This window comes from Cynocephalus volans, chromosome 16, assembly GCF_027409185.1.
Source record: "Cynocephalus volans isolate mCynVol1 chromosome 16, mCynVol1.pri, whole genome shotgun sequence".
Lineage (NCBI taxonomy): Eukaryota > Metazoa > Chordata > Mammalia > Dermoptera > Cynocephalidae > Cynocephalus > Cynocephalus volans.
Genome location: NC_084475.1, coordinates 6,787,447 through 6,808,262, shown reverse-complemented (window position 1 = coordinate 6,808,262; position 20,816 = coordinate 6,787,447). Strand labels below are relative to the sequence as shown.

Sequence of the window (20,816 nt, the reverse complement as noted above, 5' to 3'; positions counted from 1 at the left end):
TAGTGTTATGCCTCCAGCTTTATTTTTTTTGCTCAGCATTGCTTTGGCTATGCATGGTCTTTTATTATTCCATATAAATGTCTGGATAGTTCTTTCCATTGCTGAGAAAAATGTCTTTGGAATTTTGATGGGGATTGCATTGAATTTGTATATCACTTTGGGTAGTATAGACATTTTCACTATGTTAATTCTTCCAATCCAAGAGCATGGGATATCTTTCCATCTTCTTGTATCCTCTCTAATTTCTCTCAGCAGTGGTTTGTAGTTCTCATTATAGAGATTTTTCACATCCTTGGTTAACTCAATTCCTAAGTATTTTATTTTTTTGGCGGCTATTGTAAATGGGCAGGCTTTCTTGATTTCTCATTCTGCATGTTCACTATTGGAGAAAAGAAATGCTACTGATTTTTGTGTGTTGATTTTGTATCCTGCTACTGTGCTGAAATCATTTATCAATTCCAACAGTTTTTTTGTAGAGGTTTTAGGCTGTTCGATATATAGGATCATGTCATCTGCAAACAGGGACAGTTTGACTTCATCTTTTCCATCTGGATGCCCTTTCCTTCCTTCTCTTCTCTGATTGCTCTGGCTACTACTTCCAACACTATGTTGAATAGGAGTGGTGAGAGTGGGCATCCTTGTCTAGTTCCTGTTCTTAAAGGAAAAGCTTTCAGCTTTTCCCCATTCAGGATGATATTGGCAGTGGGTTTGTCATATATGGCTTTAATTATGTTGAGATACTTTCCCTCTATACCTAACTTATAGAGGGTCTTTGTCATGAATGAGTTCTGAATTTTATCAAATGCTTTTTCAGCATCTATAGATATGATCATATGGTCCTTGTGTTTGAGTTTATTAATATGGTGTATCACATTTATTGATTTGCGTATGTTGAACCAACCTTGCATCCCAAGGATGAATCCCACTTGATCATGGTGAATACTTTTACATATGTGTTGCTATATTCTGTTTGCTAGTATTTTAGTGAGGAATTTTGCATCTATATTCATCAAGGATATCGGCCTGTAGTTTTCTTTTTTGGTTATATCTTTACCTGGTTTTGGTATCAGGATGATGTTTGCTTCATAGAATGAGTTTCAGAGATTTGCGTCTGTTTCAATCTTTTGGAATAGTTTGTAAAGAATCGGTGTCAATTCCTCTTTGAATGTTTGGTAAAATTCTGCTGTGAATCCATCTGGTCCTGGGCTTTTCTTTGTTGGGAGCCTTCTTATAACAGCTTCAATCTCCTTTATTGTTATTGGTCTGTTCAAATTTTCTACATCTTCATGGTTCAGTTTTGGGAGCTTGTGTGTGTCCAGAAATTTATCCATTTCCTCCAGATTTTCAAATTTGTCGGCATATAGTTGTTTATAGTAGTCTCGAATGATTCCTTGTATTTCAGATGAATCAGTTGTAATATCGCCTTTTTCATTTCTAATTTTTGTTATTTGAGTCTTCTCTCTTCTTTTTTTTGTTAGCCATGCTAATGGTTTGTCAATTTTATTTATCTTTTCAAAAAACCAACTTTTTGATTCATTGATCTTTTGTATTGTTTTCTGGGTTTCAATTTCATTCAGTTCTGTTCTGATCTTTTTTTTTTTTTTTTTTTTTTTTTTTCAAGTTATCTATTCTTTTTTTTTTTTTTTTTTTTTTTTTTTTTTTTAAATTTTATTTTGTCAATATACATTGTAGCTGATTAATGCTCCCCATCACCAAAACCTCCCTCCCTCCCCCCTCCCCCCCTCCCCCCCAACAATGTCCTTTCTGTTTGTTTGTTGTATCAACTTCAAATAATTGTGGTTGTTATATCTTCTTCCTCCCCGCCCCCCGGTTTGTGTGTGTATGTGTGTATGTGTGTGTGTGAATTTATATATTAATTTTTAGCTCCCTCCAATAAGTGAGAACATGTGGTATTTCTCTTTCTGTGCCTGACTTGTTTCACTTAATATAATTCTCTCAAGGTCCATCCATGTTGTTGCAAATGGCAGTATTTCATTCGTTTTTATAGCTGAGTAGTATTCCATTGTGTAGATGTACCACATTTTCCGTATCCACTCATCTGATGATGGGCATTTGGGCTGGTTCCAACTCTTGGCTATTGTAAAGAGTGCTGCGATGAACATTGGGGAACAGGTATACCTTCGACTTGATGATTTCCATTCCTCTGGGTATATTCCCAACAGTGGGATGGCTGGGTCGTATGGTAGATCTATTTGCAATTGTTTAAGGAACCTCCATACCATTTTCCATAGAGGCTGCACCATTTTGCAGTCCCACCAACAATGTATGAGAGTTCCTTTTTCTCCGCAGCCTCGCCAGCATTTATCGTTCATAGTCTTTTGGATTTTAGCCATCCTAACTGGGGTTAGATGGTATCTCAATGTGGTTTTGATTTGCATTTCCCGGATGCTGAGTGATGTTGAGCATTTTTTCATATGTCTGTTGGCCATTTGGATATCTTCCTTAGAGAAATGCCTACTTAGCTCTTTTGCCCATTTTTTAATTGGGTTGCTTGTTTTCTTCTTGTAAAGTTGTTTGAGTTCCTTATATATTCTGGATATTAATCCTTTGTCAGATGTATATTTTGCAAATATTTTCTCCCACTCTGTTGGTTGTCTTTTAACTCTTTTAATTGTTTTTTTTGCTGTGCAGAAGCTTTTTAGTTTGATATAATCCCATTTGTTTATTTTTCCTTTGGTTGCCCGTGCTTTTGGGGTCGTATTCATGAAGTCTGTGCCCAGTCCTATTGCCTGAAGTGTTTCCCCTATGTTTTCTTTAAGAAGTTTTATTGTCTCAGGGTGTATATTTAAATCCTTAATCCATTTTGAGTTGATTTTAGTATACGGTGAGAGGTATGGATCTAGTTTCATTCTCCTGCATATCGATATCCAGTTATCCCAGCACCATTTGCTGAAGAGGCAGTCCCTTCCCCAGTGAATAGGTTTGGTGCCTTTGTCAAAGATCAGATGGCAGTAAGTGTGTGGGTTGATTTCTGGATTCTCTATTCTATTCCATTGGTCAGTGTGTCTGTTTTTATGCCAGTACCATACTGTTTTGGTTATTATAGCTTTGTAGTATAGCTTAAAGTCAGGTAGTGTTATGCCTCCAGCTTTATTTTTTTTGCTGAGCATTGCTTTGGCTATGCGTGGTCTTTTATTGTTCCATATAAATGTCTGAATAGTTTTTTCCATTTCTGAGAAAAATGTCTTTGGAATTTTGATGGGGATTGCATTGAATTTGTATATCACTTTGGGTAGTATGGACATTTTCACTATGTTGATTCTTCCAATCCAAGAGCATGGAATATCTTTCCATCTTCTTGTATCCTCTCTAATTTCTCTCAGCAGTGGTTTGTAGTTCTCATTATAGAGATTTTTCACCTCCTTGGTTAACTCAATTCCTAAGTATTTTATTTTTTTGGTGGCTATTGTAAATGGGCAGGCTTTCTTGATTTCTCCTTCTGCATGTTCACTATTGGAGAAAAGAAATGCTACTGATTTTTGTGTGTTGATTTTGTATCCTGCTACTGTGCTGAAATCATTTATCAATTCCAACAGTTTTTTTGTAGAGGTTTTAGGCTGTTCGATATATAGGATCATGTCATCTGCAAACAGGGACAGTTTGACTTCATCTTTTCCAATCTGGATGCCCTTTATTTCCTTCTCTTCTCTGATTGCTCTGGCTAGTACTTCCAACACTATGTTGAATAGGAGTGGTGAGAGTGGGCATCCTTGTCTAGTGCCTGTTCTTAAAGGAAAAGCTTTCAGCTTTTCCCCATTCAGGATGATATTGGCAGTGGGTTTGTCATATATGGCTTTAATTATGTTGAGATACTTTCCCTCTATACCTAACTTATTGAGGGTCTTTGTCATGAATGAGTGCTGAACTTTATCAAATGCTTTTTCAGCATCTATAGAGATGATCATATGGTCCTTGTGTTTGAGTTTATTAATATGGTGTATCACATTTATTGATTTGCGTATGTTGAACCAACCTTGCATCCCTGGGATGAATCCCACTTGATCGTGATGAATAATTTTTCGTATGTGTTGCTGTATTCTGTTTGCTAGTATTTTAGTGAGGATTTTTGCATCTATATTCATCAAGGATATCGGCCTGTAGTTTTCTTTTTTGGTTATATCTTTACCTGGTTTTGGTATCAGGATGATGTTTGCTTCATAGAATGAGTTTGGGAGATTTGCGTCCGTTTCAATCTTTTGGAATAGTTTGTAAAGAATCGGTGTCAATTCCTCTTTGAATGTTTGGTAAAATTCTGCTGTGAATCCATCTGGTCCTGGGCTTTTCTTTGTTGGGAGCCTTCTGATAACAGCTTCAATCTCCTTTATTGTTATTGGTCTGTTCAGATTTTCTACGTCTTCACGGTTCAGTTTTGGGAGCTTGTGTGTGTCCAGAAATTTATCCATTTCCTCCAGATTTTCAAATTTGTTGGCGTACAGTTGTTTATAGTAGTCTCGAATGATTCCTTGTATTTCAGATGAATCAGTTGTAATATCGCCTTTTTCATTTCTAATTTTTGTTATTTGAGTCTTCTCTCTTCTTTTTTTTGTTAGCCATGCTAATGGTTTGTCAATTTTATTTATCTTTTCAAAAAACCAACTTTTTGATTCGTTGATCTTTTGAATTGTTTTTTGGTTTTCAATTTCATTCAGTTCTGCTCTGATCTTAATGATTTCTTTCCGTCTGCTGACTTTAGGATTGGATTGTTCTTGTTTTTCTAGTTCTTTAAGGTGAAGTGTTAGGTTGTTCACTTGCCATCTTTCCATTCTTCTGAAGTGAGCATTTAATGCAATAAATTTTCCCCTCAATACTGCTTTTGCAGTATCCCACAGGTTTTGGTATGATGTATCATTGTTTTCATTAGTTTCAATAAACTTTTTGATTTCCTGCTTGATTTCTTCTTGGACCCATATGTCATTAAGTAGAATGCTGTTTAATTTCCATGTGTTTGTATAGTTTCCAGAGTTTTGTTTGTTATTAATTTCTAGTTTTAATCCATTGTGGTCTGAGAAGATACATGGGATAATTCCAATTTTTTTGAATTTACTGAGACTTGATTTGTGACCTAATATGTGATCTATCCTGGAGAATGATCCATGTGCTGATGAGAAGAATGAATATTCTGAGGTTGTTGGGTGGGATGTTCTGTAGATATCTGCCAATTCCAATTGGTCTAGAGTCTTGTTTAGATCTTGTGTTTCTCTACTGATTCTTTGCCTAGATGATCTGTCTAATATTGACAGTGGAGTGTTCAGGTCCCCTGCTATTATGGTATTAGTGTCTATTTCCTTCTTTAGGTCTAATAGAGTTTGTTTTATAAATCTGGCTGCTCCAACATTGGGTGCGTACATATTTATGATTGTTATGTCTTCTTGATGGATCAGTCCTTTTATCATTAAGTAGTGTCCCTCATTGTCTCTTTTTATGGTTTTTAGTTTAAAGTCTATTTTGTCAGATATAAGAATAGCCACTCCAGCTCGTTTTTCTTTTCTGTTTGCATGGTAAATCTTTTTCCATCCTTTCACTCTTAGTCTGTGTGAATCTTTATGGGTGAGGTGGGTCTCTTGTAGGCAGCATATAGTTGGGTCCTGTTTTTTGATCCAGTCAGCCAGTCTGTGTCTTTTAATAGGGGAATTTAAGCCTTTAACATTAAGAGTTGTTATTGAAAGGTGTTGATTTATTCCTAGCATTTTATTGGTTGTTTGGTTGTCTTAGGTGTCTTTTGTTCCTTGCTTTCTGATTTACTGTTTGGTTTCTTTGTTTGTTGGTTCCTTAGGTTGTAGATAGTGTTTTTGTTAGCTTGTTTTCTCTTCATGAATGCCATTTTTATTGTACTAGCGGGTTTAGATTTTTCTTAGGTTTTTATGGCAGTGGTAGTTATTTTTCAGGAACCAAACCCAGTACTCCCTTGAGGATTTCTTGTAAGGGTGGTCTTGTGGTAGTGAACTCCCGCAGTTTTTGTTTGTCTGAGAAATATACTATTTGCCCCTCATTTCGGAAGGATAGCCTTGCAGGGTAGAGTATTCTTGGCTGGCAATCTTTGTCTTTTAGTATTTTGAAAATATCATCCCATTTCTTTCTAGCTTTTAGGGTTTGTGATGAAAAGTCTGATGTTAACCTGATTGGGGCTCCCTTATAGGTGATTTGACGCTTCTCTCTTGCAGCTTTTAAGATTCTCTCTTTGTCTCTGAGTTTTGCCAATTTGACTATGACATGTCTTGGAGAAGGCCTTTTTGGGTTGAATACGTTTGGAGATCGTTGAGCTTCCTGGATCTGAAGATCTGTGATTTTTCCTATACCTGGGAAGTTTTCTGCCACTATTTTTTTGAATATGTTTTCAATGGAATCTCCATTTTCTTCCCCTTCTGGAATACCCATGACTCGGATATTTGAGCGCTTGAGGTTGTCTGATATCTCTCTCAGATTTTCTTCCATGTCCTTGATTCTTTTTTCTTTCTTTTTGTCTGCTTGTGTTATTTCAAACAGCCCATCTTCAAGTTCAGAGGTTCTCTCTTCAACTTCGACAAGCCTGCTGGTTAAACTCTCCGTTGTGTTTTTTATTTCGCTGAATAACTTCTTCAGTTCAGCAAGTTCTGCTACATTTTTTTTCAGGACATTGATTTCCTTGTATATTTCCTCTTTCAGATCCTGTATACTTTTCCTCATTTCATCATGATGTCTAGCTGAGTTTTCTTGTATCTCATTCAGTTTCCTTAGAATTATCACTCGAAATTCCTTGTCAGTTATTTTAAGGGCTTCTTGTTCTATAGGATCTAGAGTATGAGATTTATTAACTTTTGGTGGTGTACTTTCTTGATTTTTTGTATTTCTGGTGTCTTTTTTTTGGTGTTTATTCATTGTTGCAGGGGGTTTCACAGTCCACCGGTTTAAGACTAATGACTAACTAGGATGTTGCTGTGGTTGCCAATTTGGTATGGCTCCCGCCGTGACTGCTCAGTTGGCCTCTAGTGTCTTGTGTGTGTGGTTGCCTCGGGTCTTGGGCTTCTCCGGGGATCCACCTTTCTGGTCAGCTTGTACTCTGCTGGGCTGGTGGATCACGTACCACAGGGTGTGTGATCTCTGTTGAGCTTTCACTTTCTGTACAGGACTTCTCCCCTTTCTGTGTGCTCTGGCCCAGGCTGTTAGATCGTGCAGTGGCGACCCCACCGGGTGTGTGGTTTCTGTCGAGACTCCGCCTCCCTGTCCGCACGTCTCCCCCCTCTGTGAACACTGTGCTGGGCTGGGGCGTGTCTTCTGCACCCCTCGTCTATCAGCTGGGCCTTCAAGACCCTGCTCAGCACCGCCTCGCCCAGGAAGTCTACCAGGTTTCTGCTAGGCACAGACGACCGGTCTCTCTGGGTGCCTTTGTAGCACTGTGTAGATCTTTCTCGGGTCTTGTTCACCTTTGTATCCCCCCGGTATAAACCGAGTCTAGTGCCCGCCTGCAGCCTGCTCTCCGGCAGGTTCAAGCGGACCTGGGAACTCTCCTACCGCACTATTCCCAACCAGAAATTCGTTAGGCTTTTTTCCAAACTGGTGGTCGCAGAGATGGTATCTGCCTCCCAGTAACAGGAAGTTTACCGGGGCCGGAGTCCAGGGTGTGGTGGAGTGACAGTCGGCCCGCCCGTACTTCCTAGCCCTCCCAAAACTGGTCGGGACGCCCCACACCCCCAGTCCTGCCAGAGAACCGCGGAGGGAGTGGGAGAGGAGGTCGGCCCGCAGGGTCCGGAAAGCCCCGCGCCAGGCCAAGCAAATGGGCTCAGTGATGGCCGAGCAGGGCGGAGCTGCCCGCACCTGAGAAAATGGAGGCAGCACCGGGGTAGTGAGTGGCCTGGTGGTGCAGGCGGAAGCCGCGTGGGCATTCACCCCCCGAACAGAGCTGTGCCAGGGATCACTCACAGTGCTGTGCCAGGTCGGGCGCTCGCTCTGTCTCTGGTTTGTTGCCTTCCGTGTTCTCGGCGCTGCCGCCTCGGGCTGTTCAGTCGCGGCGCCGCTCGGGCGCTCCCAGGAATCCTCTTTAATGCCGGCCTGAAACCTCGAATCCTGAATAGGGCAGCTGGCCGCCTTCAGTGCGGCCCCAGCCTCCGGGATCCTGGCTGCATCCACAGCAGCCCTGGCGCCGTGTTCCCTGTTTCAAGACTCGCTTTTGCAGCTAAGAATCAGTTCTTTTCCTGCTCCACACTTCAAAGCTGTTGCCTGTAAATGAGGCAGCCTCTCCTGCCGGGGGCAAAGTGGCGTTGAGCCCCCACGACCGGCCAGCAGCAGCAGTCCTCCCTTAAGAGATGGCCAGAGGAAGGTCCACAAGTTTCCCGGCTGCCTGAGGCCCAGTGGCCACCTTTTCCACCTCAGCTACTCCGCGCCAGCCACCGCAGCCGCCGCCATCTTGAAACTCCCCCCTGATCTTAATGATTTGTTTCCGTCTGCTAACTTTAGGTTTGGATTGTTCTTGTTTTTCTAGTTCTTTAAGGTGAAGTGTTAGGTTGTTCACTTGCCATCTTTCCATTCTTCTGAGGTGAGCGTTTAATGCAATAAATTTCCCCCTTAATACTGCTTTTGCAGTATCCCACAGGTTTTGGTATGATGTTCATTATTTTCATTAGTTTCAATAAATTTTTTGATTTCCTGCTTGATTTCTTCTTGGACCCATATGTCATTAAGTAGAATGCTGTTTAATTTCCATGTGTTTGTATAGTTTCCAGAGTTTTGTTTGTTATTAATTTCTAGTTTTAATCCATTGTGGTCTGAGAAGATACATGGGATAATTCCAATTTTTTTGAATTTATTGAGACTTGATTTGTGACCTAATATGTGATCTATCCTGGAGAATGATCCATGTGCTGATGAGAAGAATGAAATTCTGAGGTTGTTGGATGGAATGTTCTGTAGATATCTGCCAATTCCAATTGGTCTAGAGTCTTGTTTAGATCTTGTGTTTCTCTACTGATTCTTTGCCTAGATGATCTGTCTAATATTGACAGTGGGGTGTTCAGGTCCCCTGCTATTATGGTATTAGTGTCTATTTCCTTCTTTAGGTCTAATAGAGTTTGTTTTATAAATCTGGCTGCTCCAACATTGGGTGCGTACATATTTATGATTGTTATGTCTTCTTGATGGATCAGTTCTTTTATCATTAAGTAGTGTCCCTCATTGTCTCTTTTTTATGGTTTTTGGTTTAAAGTCTATTTTGTCAGATATAATAATAGCTACTCCAGCTCGTTTTTCTTTTCTGTTTGCATGGTAAATCTTTTTCCATCCTTTCACTCTTAGTCTATGTGAATCTTTATGGGTGAGGTGGGTCTCTTGTTGGCAGCATATAGTTGGGTCCTCCTTTTTGATCCAGTCAGCCAGTCTGTGTCTTTTGATTGGGGAATTTAAGCCTTTTACATTAAGAGTTGTTATTGAAAGGTGTTGATTTATTCCTAGCATTTTATTGGTTGTTTGGTTGTCTTAGGTGTCTTTTGTTCCTTGCTTTCTGATTTACTGTTTGGTTTCTCTGTTTGTTGGTTCCTTAGGTTGTAGATAGCATTTTTGTTTGTTTGTTTTTTCTTCATGAATGCCATTTTTATTATACTTGTGCGTTTTGATTTTTCTTGGGTTTTTATGGCAGTGGTAGTTATTTTTCGGGAACCAAACCCAGTACTCCCTTGAGGATTTCTTGTAAGGGTGGTTGTGTGGTAGTGAAATCCCGCAGTTTTTATCTGAGAAATATACTATTTGCCCTTCATTTCGGAAGGATAGCCTTGCAGGGTAGAGTATTCTTGGCTGGCAATCTTTGTCTTTTAGTATTTTGAATATATCATCCCATTCCTTTCTAGCTTTTAGGGTTTGTGATGAAAAGTCTGATCTTAGCCTGATTGGGGCTCCCTCATAGGTGATTTGACGCTTCTCTCTTGCAGCTTTTAAGATTCTTTGTCTCTGAGTTTTGTCAATTTGACTATAACATGTCTTGGAGACGGCCTTTTTGGGTTGAATATGTTTGGAGATCGTTGAGCTTCCTGGATCTGAAAGTCTGTGATTTTTCCTATACCTGGGAAGTTTTCTGCCACTATTTTGTTGAATATGTTTTCAATGCAATCTCCGTTTTCCTCCCCTTTTGGGATATCCATGACTCAGATATTTGAGCGCTTAAGGTTGTCTGATATCTCTCTCAGATTTTCTTCAATGTCTTTGAATCTTTTTTCTTTTTTTTTTTTGTCTGCTTGTGTTATCTCAAACAGACCATCTTCAAGTTCAGAGGTTCTCTCTTCAACTTTGACAAGCCTGCTGGTTAAACTCTCTGTTGTGTTTTTTATTTCGCTGAATAACTTCTTCAGTTCAGTAAGTTCTGCTACATTTTTTTTCAGGACATTGATTTCCTTGTACATTTCCTCTTTTAGGTCTTGTATACTTTTCCTCATTTCATCATGATGTCTAGCTGAGTTTTCTTGTATCTCATTCAGTTTCCTTAGAATTATCAGTCGAAATTCCTTGTCAGTCATTTCAAGGGCTTCTTGTTCTATAGGATCTAGAGTTTGAGATTTATTAACTTTTGGTGGTGTACTTTCTTGATTTTTTGTATTTCTGGTATCTTTTTTTTGATGTTTATTCATTGTGGCAGGGGGTTTCACAGTCCACCGGTTTGAGACTATTGACTAACTAAGATGTTGCTGTGGTTGCCAATTTGGTATGGCTACCTCCATGACTGTTCAGTTGGCCTTTACTGCCTTGTGTGTATGGTTGCCTCGGGTCTTGTGCCTCTTCGGGGAGCCACCTCTCTGGTCAGCTTGGACTCTGCTGGGCTGCTGGATCACGGGCGGTACCGCAGGGTGTGTGTTCTCTGCTGAGCTTCTACTTCCCAGGCAGGACTTCTCCCTGTTTCGTGCACTGTGGCCCGGGCTGCTGGGATGCACCGAGGCACCGCAGAGCATGTGATCTCTGCAGGGCTTCCCCTTCCCCTGCAGGTTGTCTCCCTGCTCTGTGCGCACTAGGCCGGGTTCGGGATGGAGCCGGGTGGTGGTGGTGAAGCCTACCTGCTGCCGGATCGTATGGCAGCGGTGCCCCCCCCCCACAGTGTGTGTGGACTCTATGGAGCTTCTATCTCCCTTGCTGGACGTCTCTGTGCTCCGTACGCATTGGGCCGGGCTGCTGGTTCGCGCAGCAGCAGTGTGGTCCCCGTGGAGTTTCCGCCTCCCCTGCGGGACGTCTCCCTTCTCTGAGCGCACTAGGCCGGGCTGGGAATGGAGCCGGGTGCCTGCGGTGAAGCCTACCTGCTGGAACACGCAGTGTTGGCCCCACAGGGTGTGTGGTTTCTGCGGAGCCTCCACCTCCCTTGCTGGACATCTCCCCACTCTGTGCACACTGGGCTGGGCTGGGAATGGAGCCAGGTGGCAGTGGTGAAGCCTATCTGTCGGATCATGCGACAGCGGTCCCGCAGGGTATGTGGTCTCCGCGGAGCTTCTGCCTTCCCTGCTGGACATCTGCCCATTCCATATGCACTTGATCTTATGTTTTTATAGTTTAAATCGGTTGATCTGTGGGAGAGTGACACTAGGGACCGTCTATTCCGCCATCTTGACCGGAAGTCCCTGTCTGGTTGCTTTTAAGCTGTTTTCTTTGTGTTCTCCAATTTCACTGCAATGTTTCAAGTTAGATTTGCTTTTTTTTTTTTCCTGTCCGGTAAGGGGATCGCAGCCCTCAGCATGGTGTGGTCTGCACCATGCTCAGCCAGTGAGCGCACTGGCCATCCCTATATAGGATCTGAACCCACAGCCTCAGCACTACCAGTGCTGCACTCTCCTGAGTGAGCCACGGGGTCAGCCCTAGATTTTCTTTTATATATCTTGCTCCAGAGTGTTTTCTTCAATCTAAGAATTCATGTATTTCATCAGTTGAGGAAAATTCTCAGCCATTACCTATTTAAACATTGCCTCTCTTCTGCTCTTTCTATTTTTCCTTCTGGATCTGTTTATATTTGTGTTGGAACTGCTCATTCTACCCTCAACATTTGTTAACCTTTCCTTTAGTTTTTCTCTCTATGTGTTGCATTCTAGGTAAGTTCCTCAGGACTGTCTTCCAGTCCACAATCTTTTTGCTGTGTACAATCTGCTGTTTAAGCAGTATTTAAAAATAATTTTAATATTTTTCATCTCTAGAAATTCCATTTGTTTTTTTCATGATTTTAATATTTTTTTCCCATTGTGGATTTTATTCCTTTTTAAGGAGCTGGCCATGGTCTAGCCCCGCCTCTCCCCCTACCTCCACCTCTGTTTCCCTACCCTCCCTCCCTCCTGCCTCTCCCACTGCTCCACAACATCCTTGAATGTAAAAAAACAATGATAGTAAATAAGTACATTTTGAAAAATCTCCTTAACCATTTAAAACATTTTAAAGATTATTTTAAGATTATTTTAATAATCTTTTTAGGATTGTAATATCCAATTATTGTGTTACTCCTCCTGTTTATTTTACCTACTGACTTTTTTTTTACAGTAGATTATTTCTTTGTATAATTTGTAATTTTTGTGAACCGATCTATAAAAGAGATTTTTTTTTTTTTTTTTGTCATGAGTTGTGTGAACCTTAGGATTTAGATGTTTGTGTTTGTGTCTGGCAGACCTCCCAAGGTAGCTCTGGTCAGAAACCAGTTTATAAGGTAATTTCACAGTTTGGAGATTTCATCCAATGTGGAAATTATAAATTCTGATTCTATATTCATACATTCTACAATCTTGAGTTTTAAATTTCTCACAGACTACTTCATTCAGAGCTCTAGGCAGGTCAAGCTTGGACTTATAGACTGAGTTTTATACTATTCCTTTCACTGAGAGTGCAACCCTTCCTGATTCTGGGTTTTGTAGAGGTTTCAGTTCTAGCTCCTTTCCTATAGGAGTCAACATCTCCTGTCCCCTCACCATCATGGCTTGGATCTATGGGATCTACCTGCCACCTCTTCGCTGGCCACTCCCAGGTCATTTTATAAGATTGTCATTCTGGCTTTAGGTTCTCTCTTGCTCTCTGAAACATGGACATTTTCCTTTCATTTGAAGACATTTTTGAATATTTGTCATTTGTTTTCATCCAGTATTTTTATTTGGTCATTGGGAGTCTGTGTGAGGGGTGGGAGATGGGGAATGGATATATGGGTGGGGTAGTGTTCATGTAGCTCCGTTACTTTCATTCTGAAATGTGAAGTTTAGGGGCCGCCCCGTGGCTCACTCAGGAGAGTGCGGTGCTGATTACACCAAGGCCACGGGTTCAGATCCCATATAGGGATGGCCGGTTGGCTCACTAGCTGAGCGTGGTGCTAACAGCACCAAGCCAAGGTTTGAGATCCCCTTACCAGTCATCTTTAAAAAAAAAAAAAAAAAAGAAATTTTCATTTCTTGGTTCTAATGAACATTTATAAATATGTTGTACATTAGATCAGATGTATTAGATTAGATGTAATATAATTTATAATATTTATACATGTATATTATAATTATAAATACATGTAGTCTAATAAACATTTATAGCATATTAGATGTAATATATTACAATATTTAGAACATATCATAGATATAGTAGATACAGCTGTGGCTATACATATGTATACACGAAGTATAAGAAATAAATATGTACTATATTAGATGTACTACATTAGTAATTATGTAATATATTAGATGGTAATAAGTGTCATGGAAAAAATTCAGGGAAGGGGGATAGGGTATTGGAGGTGGTGTTTTTTAAAAAAATTTTTAATTGACACATAATAGTTGTACATATATATAGGGTTAAATATGATATTTGGATACATGTATATAATGTACAATGATCAAATTAAAGTAATTAGCAAGTCTGTCACCTTAAACATTTGTCATTTATTTGTGTTGGGAACATTCAACATCCTCTCTTCTAGATATTTGAAATTATACGATAAATTGTTAACCACGGTTACCCTTCAGTGCTGTAGAACACTTAAAACTTATTCCTTCTTTCTAGCTAAATTTTTGTGTCCCTTGACTAAATGCTTCCTGTCTCCTCCTTCCCCCTACTCTTTCCAGCCTCTGATAACCACTATTCTAATCTCTACTTCTATGAGATCAACTTTTTCTGCATATGTGAGAACATGTGGTCTTTTACCTTTCTGTGCCTGGCTTATTTTGCTTAAAATAATGTCCTCCAGGCTCATCCATGTTGCTGTGAATGATAAGATTTCATTTTTTTAATGGCTTTTTGGTATTCCATTGTGCATATATACCATATTTTACTTAGCCAATCATCAGTTGATGGACACTGAGGTTAAGTCCATATTTTGGCTATTATGAATAATTCTGCATGGAACATGGGGATGCAGCTACCCCTTCAACATTCTGATTTCCTTTCCTTCAGATATATACCCAGTAGTGGAATTGTTGGATCATATAGTAGTTCTATTTGTAGTTTTTTTTGAGAAATTTCCATACCGTTTTCCATAGTGGCTGTACCAATTTACATTCCTATCAACAGTGTAGGAGTTTCCTTTTTTCTTCATCCTCCCAGCATTTTTAAAAAAATCTTTTTGATAATAGATATTCTAACTGGAGTGAGATGATATCTCATTATGGTTTTTATTTGCATTTCTCTGATGATTAGTGGTTGAGTGTTTTTTTCATGTACCTGTTGGCCATTTGTTTGTCTTTTTTGAGAAGTGTCTATTAAGATCATTTGCCCATTTTAAAATTGGATTATTTTTGTTGTTGTTGAGTTGAATTCTTTGTATATTCTGGATATTAACCCCTTGTCAGCTGAATAGTTTGCACATATTTTCTTGGAAGTTGTGATTTTATTTAAATGTATATTTAAAAATAATTTACTGAGGTGAAAATTCATATAACATAAAATCAATCATTTGAAGTGAACAATTCAGTGGCATTTAGTACACTGACAAAGTGAGAATTGTGATTTTAACAGGGCTGCTAGAGAGGGCCTCCTAAAGTGACATTTGAGTCAAGACCTGAAAGAGGTGAGGGAGAGCATTATACAGATATCTGGGGAATAGCATTGAAGCAGACAGAATAACAAAACTGAAGACCATAAGATGAGAGTGTGTCTGGTATGTAAGAGGAAATAATAAGGAGACCTTGCAGATGGAGTGGAGTGCACTGTAAACTGAGGGTGAGCAGTGAAAGATGAGACTGTTGGATAGGCACTGAGTGTCTAGATCAGTGATGTCCAGTAGAACTTTCCACAAAGATGGAAATGTTCTATATTTCTGTGCTGTCCAGTACAGTAGCCATTAGCCACATAGGGCTATTGAGCATTTTATGTGGCTAGTGTGGCTAAGGAAATGAATTTGTAATTTAATTTGAATTTATTTATTTATTTATTTATTTATTTATTTTTTTTTTTTTTAAAGATGACCGGTAAGGGGATCTTAACCCTTGACTTGGTGTTGTCAGCACCACACTCAGCCAGTGAGTGAACCGGCCATCCGTATATGGGATCCGAACCCGGGGCCTTGGTGTTATCAGCACCGCACTCTCCCGAGTGAGCCACGGGCCGGCCCTGAATTTAAATTTAAATAGCCACTAGTGGCTATGATTATTGGAAGGCTCAGATTTAGATTGTGTAGGACCTTATAAGTTACTATAAAAATTTTGGTTTTTATTCTAAGTGATATGAAAAACCATTGGAGGGTTTGGAGTCACTTTGGCTGCTGTGTTGAGAATAGATTGAAGGAGACAAAAGTAAAAGCAAGGGGACCACTTAGGAAACTACTGACACTATCTCTGCTGAGATGATTAGACACCACCTAGCATATAGTGTGCTCTCTATTATTTTTATTATAGTTTTCTTTCATTCAAAAAATAGTGAGTCTCTTATGGGCCAGGCTGTGTTTTAGGTGATAGGGATACCTCAGTGAAACAAAGTCCTTGCATACGTGAACCTTATATTCTAGTTGGAGAGATTGACAGTGAACAGTTGGCATCATAGGTAGAGGGGTTCAATGTTGGGACATAAATTTAAAGAGGCAGGCTGGCTGGTTAGCTCAGTTGCTTAGAGCATGGTGTTGTAACACTAAGGTCAAGGATTTTGATCCCCATACAGGCCAGCCACCAAGAAAAAAATATTTAAAGAAGAATAAATGTCCTTTTAGTTTCATCTTGTCCGTGACATTTGCCTGCACTTATGGCTTCATTTGGACAGATAAAGACGAAGTCTGAACTTGGGGTCATTTGTGACAGTGATAGCCCCTCTTAAACCTTATGTTTGCTGGGGCATTCTAGGGATTTTATACTAATGTGAACTGCACATGGATCTTTGCAACCCAGAGATGCCCCACAGAGTGGACTGGCCCCCTGTCAAATCTCTATCCTTTTTCTCAGGCTGGCAGGCCTGTGACAAACCTGGGGTAAGGCCAGAGCACCCTAAGAGAATATCTAGAAACTTGGGCATACTTGCCTGCAAAATTAAAACTCATGATGATAAAGTATATCTTGGGAGTGGCAAAATAGATTAGAGGCAACAGAGCTTGAGGTGAGCCAGAAAGTGCAGCTGGAACCATAAATGAGGTTCTAGTCGAGGGCAGGATGGCCCCTCTTTCACAGCATTGCTCCATTGGGTTGTGGGCCTGGTCTGCTTATCCCATGGTGTTTGACCCAACCACAATCTAGAACATAATCCCGAGGGAGTCTAAAATGCAGCTTCTGGTCCCTGAGTTGATGGGAGGGTGACTGGAGGTAGGACCTGAGGACATTTTATTGTTATTATTATTATGTTCTCCATCCCCAACCCCAAACCAAGGAAGGTATTTTTCAGTAAGTTTAACAATGTGTTGAAATTAAATTAAATATTTAGACCTGGGCTTAAATTTGGGAAAATGGTTATGGAATCTGGTTTGAAATATATCAACTAAAGATATTTGTTGTAAAAAAAACATGCTATTAGTTCTGTTAAGTTAGTACTCAAAAATCTAAGTATTTAAATTAAGGAATAGGCATAATCTAAATCTCACCTGTGTTTTCCAGTCTTTTTTATGGAAAAAATAGTTCTCAAAGAAACTCAAAGGCTCTTTTCTCCTTAGCATTTCTAATTTCTGTATGTCTTTGAATGGCTTTCCTATCACCATCCCATCCACATTAGGAAACAACGGAAAGATGGGTACTTTTGAATATGGACTGTCTGAAGGGGGAATGCATCCTAAAAAGATAAAAATAGAAATAGTATCACAAACAATGTAAGAAGAAATTCACATAAAAGATAAACATGTGGGGCCTACTTTGCTCTGCATTTATGCTTCTCCTTAGTGGCCACGGCCCCCCTTCTTCACTCTCCTTCTCCCCCTTCCCACCTACAGACTCTAGGCTTCATCCAGGTGTCTGAGGATTCAGGTAAGATGTACATTTGCTTTCAGATGTTATCTGTGTGACAGAGACCTGTTACTCAGAACAGTGGTCCTGCTCTTACAGCACTTGGCCTCTAGTATTCTGACCAGTCATATACAAATAAATCCTTAAAAACAGTGTGGAGAGAACAAACGGCTCTTACTCTTGAGCTCTTCAAGAAATTTAAATAAATCCTTTTCTTCTGTTATTGCAACCTTGGCAGCATTAGCAAAAGCAGCCATGCTTGAGTTTGGAGGTATGCATATGTCTGGCTTAAGTCTCCTTTTTCCATAACCCATAGCATAGGGACTCCATGGTATTTCTGCACTGGTATCCTGGAATTTTCTTCGGAAATAGCTTAAAAAAAAGCAATTCATAAGTGGATAAAAAGTGTCATAGGACAAAAAGAAAAACAAAGTCAAGCTGCAAGTTATATATGCTGACTAAACTTATTTTAAGTCTAATTTCATATTCATTCAATAAATATTATTGAGTGCCTATTTTTGTGACATTTATAGAATATCTACTGATACTTTCTACAGGCCACTTGACTATTTTATATCCTTAGTCCTTGGCCTTTGGTTTCCTTTACTGAGATGACATTTGAACAAAGACCTGAAGGTGGTGAGAGTGAGTAGAGTGTGTCACGGGATACCCAGGGGAAGGCGTTCCAGATAGAGGGAAAAGCAAGTGCAAAGGCCTTAGGTAGAAACACATCTGGTGTATTTGAGGAACAGCAAGGAGGCCGGCATGGCCTGAGCAGAGTAACAGGAGATGAAGTCAAAGAGGTGTAAGAGAAGTGCAGATCACACAGAGGGCCAATAAATCATCATAAAGACTATGGATTTTCCTCTGAGGGAAATGGGAAGTTTTGAAGGTTTTGAGCAGAGGAGTGACATGATCTGACGATTTTTAAAGTGTCATTTGGTGTTGTAGGAGTCAAGACATCAGTGAGGCATAGGGAGTGTTGAGAGCAGACTGTGGGGCAGGCAAGGCAGGGGAGAAGTCAAAATGTGCAAGCAGGGAGACCAGTTACTATCCAGGGAAAAACTAATGTATGTAAGTGCTTGCTCAGAGCTTTGCACTTAGTAAATGTTCAATAAATGATGTAATCAGCTATATAAATACCTATCCAATTCTATTAACTAGCTCAAGACCTGCTTTCTCAGGAAACTAAATGAATTATCTCTGCCGTTCACTTGACAATTAATTATATAACATATTTTGTATTATTTTACTTCGGTATATTTAGCTAGTTATCCAGATATTTATGGCTTTTCTCTCCATTTATATTTTAAGCTCCTTAAATGCAAATGCTATATCTTAAACACTTAATCTCCTTCGGAACCAGGCAACAACAAGATGACTATATAAATAACAAGCACAACCACAATAACAAAAACACTAACATCAGCTAACATTTCCTAAGCATGCGCTTACCAGGTGTGAGAGGCAGTACGGGGGGTGGATAAGAGCATGGGTTCTGGAATCAGAGTGTGCTAAAATCTAAGCACTACTGCCTCTAGGGCACGTTATTTAACTGACCTGTGCTTCAGTTTTAGATATGTAACATGGGGGTAATAATAGTATATACTCATTAGATAATATGCATATTCTATGCTTATCTAGTTACTTCCCCATAATAATAATAGCTAACATTTATTGTGCTCTTATAATGTGCCAAGCACTTCACGTGCATTATCATACATCATCCTCACAATTGCCCTATAAGGTATCATCATTATCATTACCTCCTTCTTATAGATGAGGAAACTGAGGCTGAGAGGCTAAGCAATGTGCCAAATTTGTATACCAAAAGCAGGAATTCTATAAATATCTTTAAATTGGAATGAAAAGTAGAATTCTGTGCACTTTCTGTTTCCCTTCTGACAGAGAGATAGAATGGTATAAAGAGACTACCTACTGAGGGACAGTAGATTAGTTTTATATTGTAAGTGGAATTCTGTATTTTTGTTTCTCTAAGTGGGATACCAGAATGCTTTGAAGGCCTATGAGTTGAAAAGATTGATAATGGCAACATTTGTTTAATTTCTATAATACAATGAAAAAAATTAATTGAGGAAGTTTATTTTTAGCACTATTTGTTAAATATAGCTATCTGTTTAGCTAATCAACAAATTTATTATTAATAAATAAACACACTCGGGTGAGAATGTTTCCTCATCCTTTATTCTCAAGTGTAATTGGTTCTGCTCTAGTCTAAAGGCTACCGCGGGAGGTCTGAACTTGCTGTCACCCTCATCTCAGAGTCAGAGGACCTCTTGAGAGCCCCTGGTAGTTCCAGGATGAGCAGTAAAGTCTTGTATTCCAAACTAGATTTCTAAGCCCACCCAAAATCATCCCTGGAAAAAGTCTTATTCTGCTGGGATTCTCAGGCCATAGTTAGGAGAGGCTGAACCTGCTTGGCTGTCTTAGACCTTCAGTGGGTCCCTGAGATGGTCTGAGGTCAGCCTTATGATTTCAGAGCTGGGCAGGACTGTGGGGGATGAAGGAATAAGATCTCATATTGTGGCAGGAGAGCCATTTTTCAGTTACTTAATCCTTTGTTTTGGACCAGACCCTGGTGAGTTGGATTTAGTAGAGGTGACTGCTGTGTTAATATCCTCAAAAGTGCTTCTGAGAAGTCAGTTTTTGTTCCTTTCCTTCCCACTTACCTTACTAGTTCCATTACAGCCTTTCTGGGTAGGGCTGAAGTCTCTACAAGCTTTGATAAGATCTCAAACAGTAGGATCCCTGGATTGCCAGCTACATCTAAACAGGCCTCCTTTTCTGGAACTATGCAGGGAAAAAAAGATAGCTTTGAAAATGCCTTCTGAACAAACCGTTTATCAAAATAAATAAATAAATAAACTGACAGTCTTTTTACTGAGTATTTGTAATAATAATATCAAGTCAGGGACTAGAGATGCAGTAAGTCATTAAAAATCTGTTCTATCTGGTAGAAAGGCCATTTTGATTACTGAGCAGACAGACTAGTTATGGAATATAAAAAATACTTTTAGTTCAATAACTTCCAAGTAAATATAGTAGTACTTTTAACATAAACATGAGTTATATATTAAGGACTATTGTCTTGTTCTTCTAGGCAAAGAAATTGTTGAAAATGTATCTCTGGTTTGCAGGCAAGCCCCCATTACTATAGTAGTACTTGCAAACCGTAACTTCACTTTATCCTAAGGACAGTTCATAGCTTATGAATGGGTGAATTTTCAAAACTGTGTACAATGCTTGGGTTTTGGAATGTATTTATCCTGGAAAACATGTTATAAATAGTGGTTATATTTTCCAAGGTAGTTGTTGAACTCATGAACAGTGCACTGAGGGTTGAGGTTTTATCAGTGTGAAGAAGGTATTTTTTCAAGAACAGTAAATTATTTATACCCCAAATTTGCATGAGAGAGCACCTTTTTTCCTCTAAAAAATGTTTTTTCTTTTGTAAAAGGAATGCCTCCC

The 20,816-nt window shown here is 39.5% G+C and overlaps 1 protein-coding gene across 1 annotated transcript in view; it reads right to left on the bottom strand.

The window, feature by feature from the left end:
* The window catches only part of EFCAB3 (EF-hand calcium binding domain 3), a 41,594-nt gene that overhangs the window by 9,954 nt on the left and 10,824 nt on the right, over nucleotides 1-20,816 (bottom strand). Inside the window, exons 5-7 of the mRNA XM_063080527.1 lie at nucleotides 20,018-20,138; nucleotides 17,506-17,699; nucleotides 16,973-17,157 (exon numbers count right to left, since the gene is read on the bottom strand). Coding sequence (XP_062936597.1) covers nucleotides 16,973-17,157; nucleotides 17,506-17,699; nucleotides 20,018-20,138 — 500 coding nt within the window. The remainder of the gene's footprint in view (nucleotides 1-16,972; nucleotides 17,158-17,505; nucleotides 17,700-20,017; nucleotides 20,139-20,816) is intronic.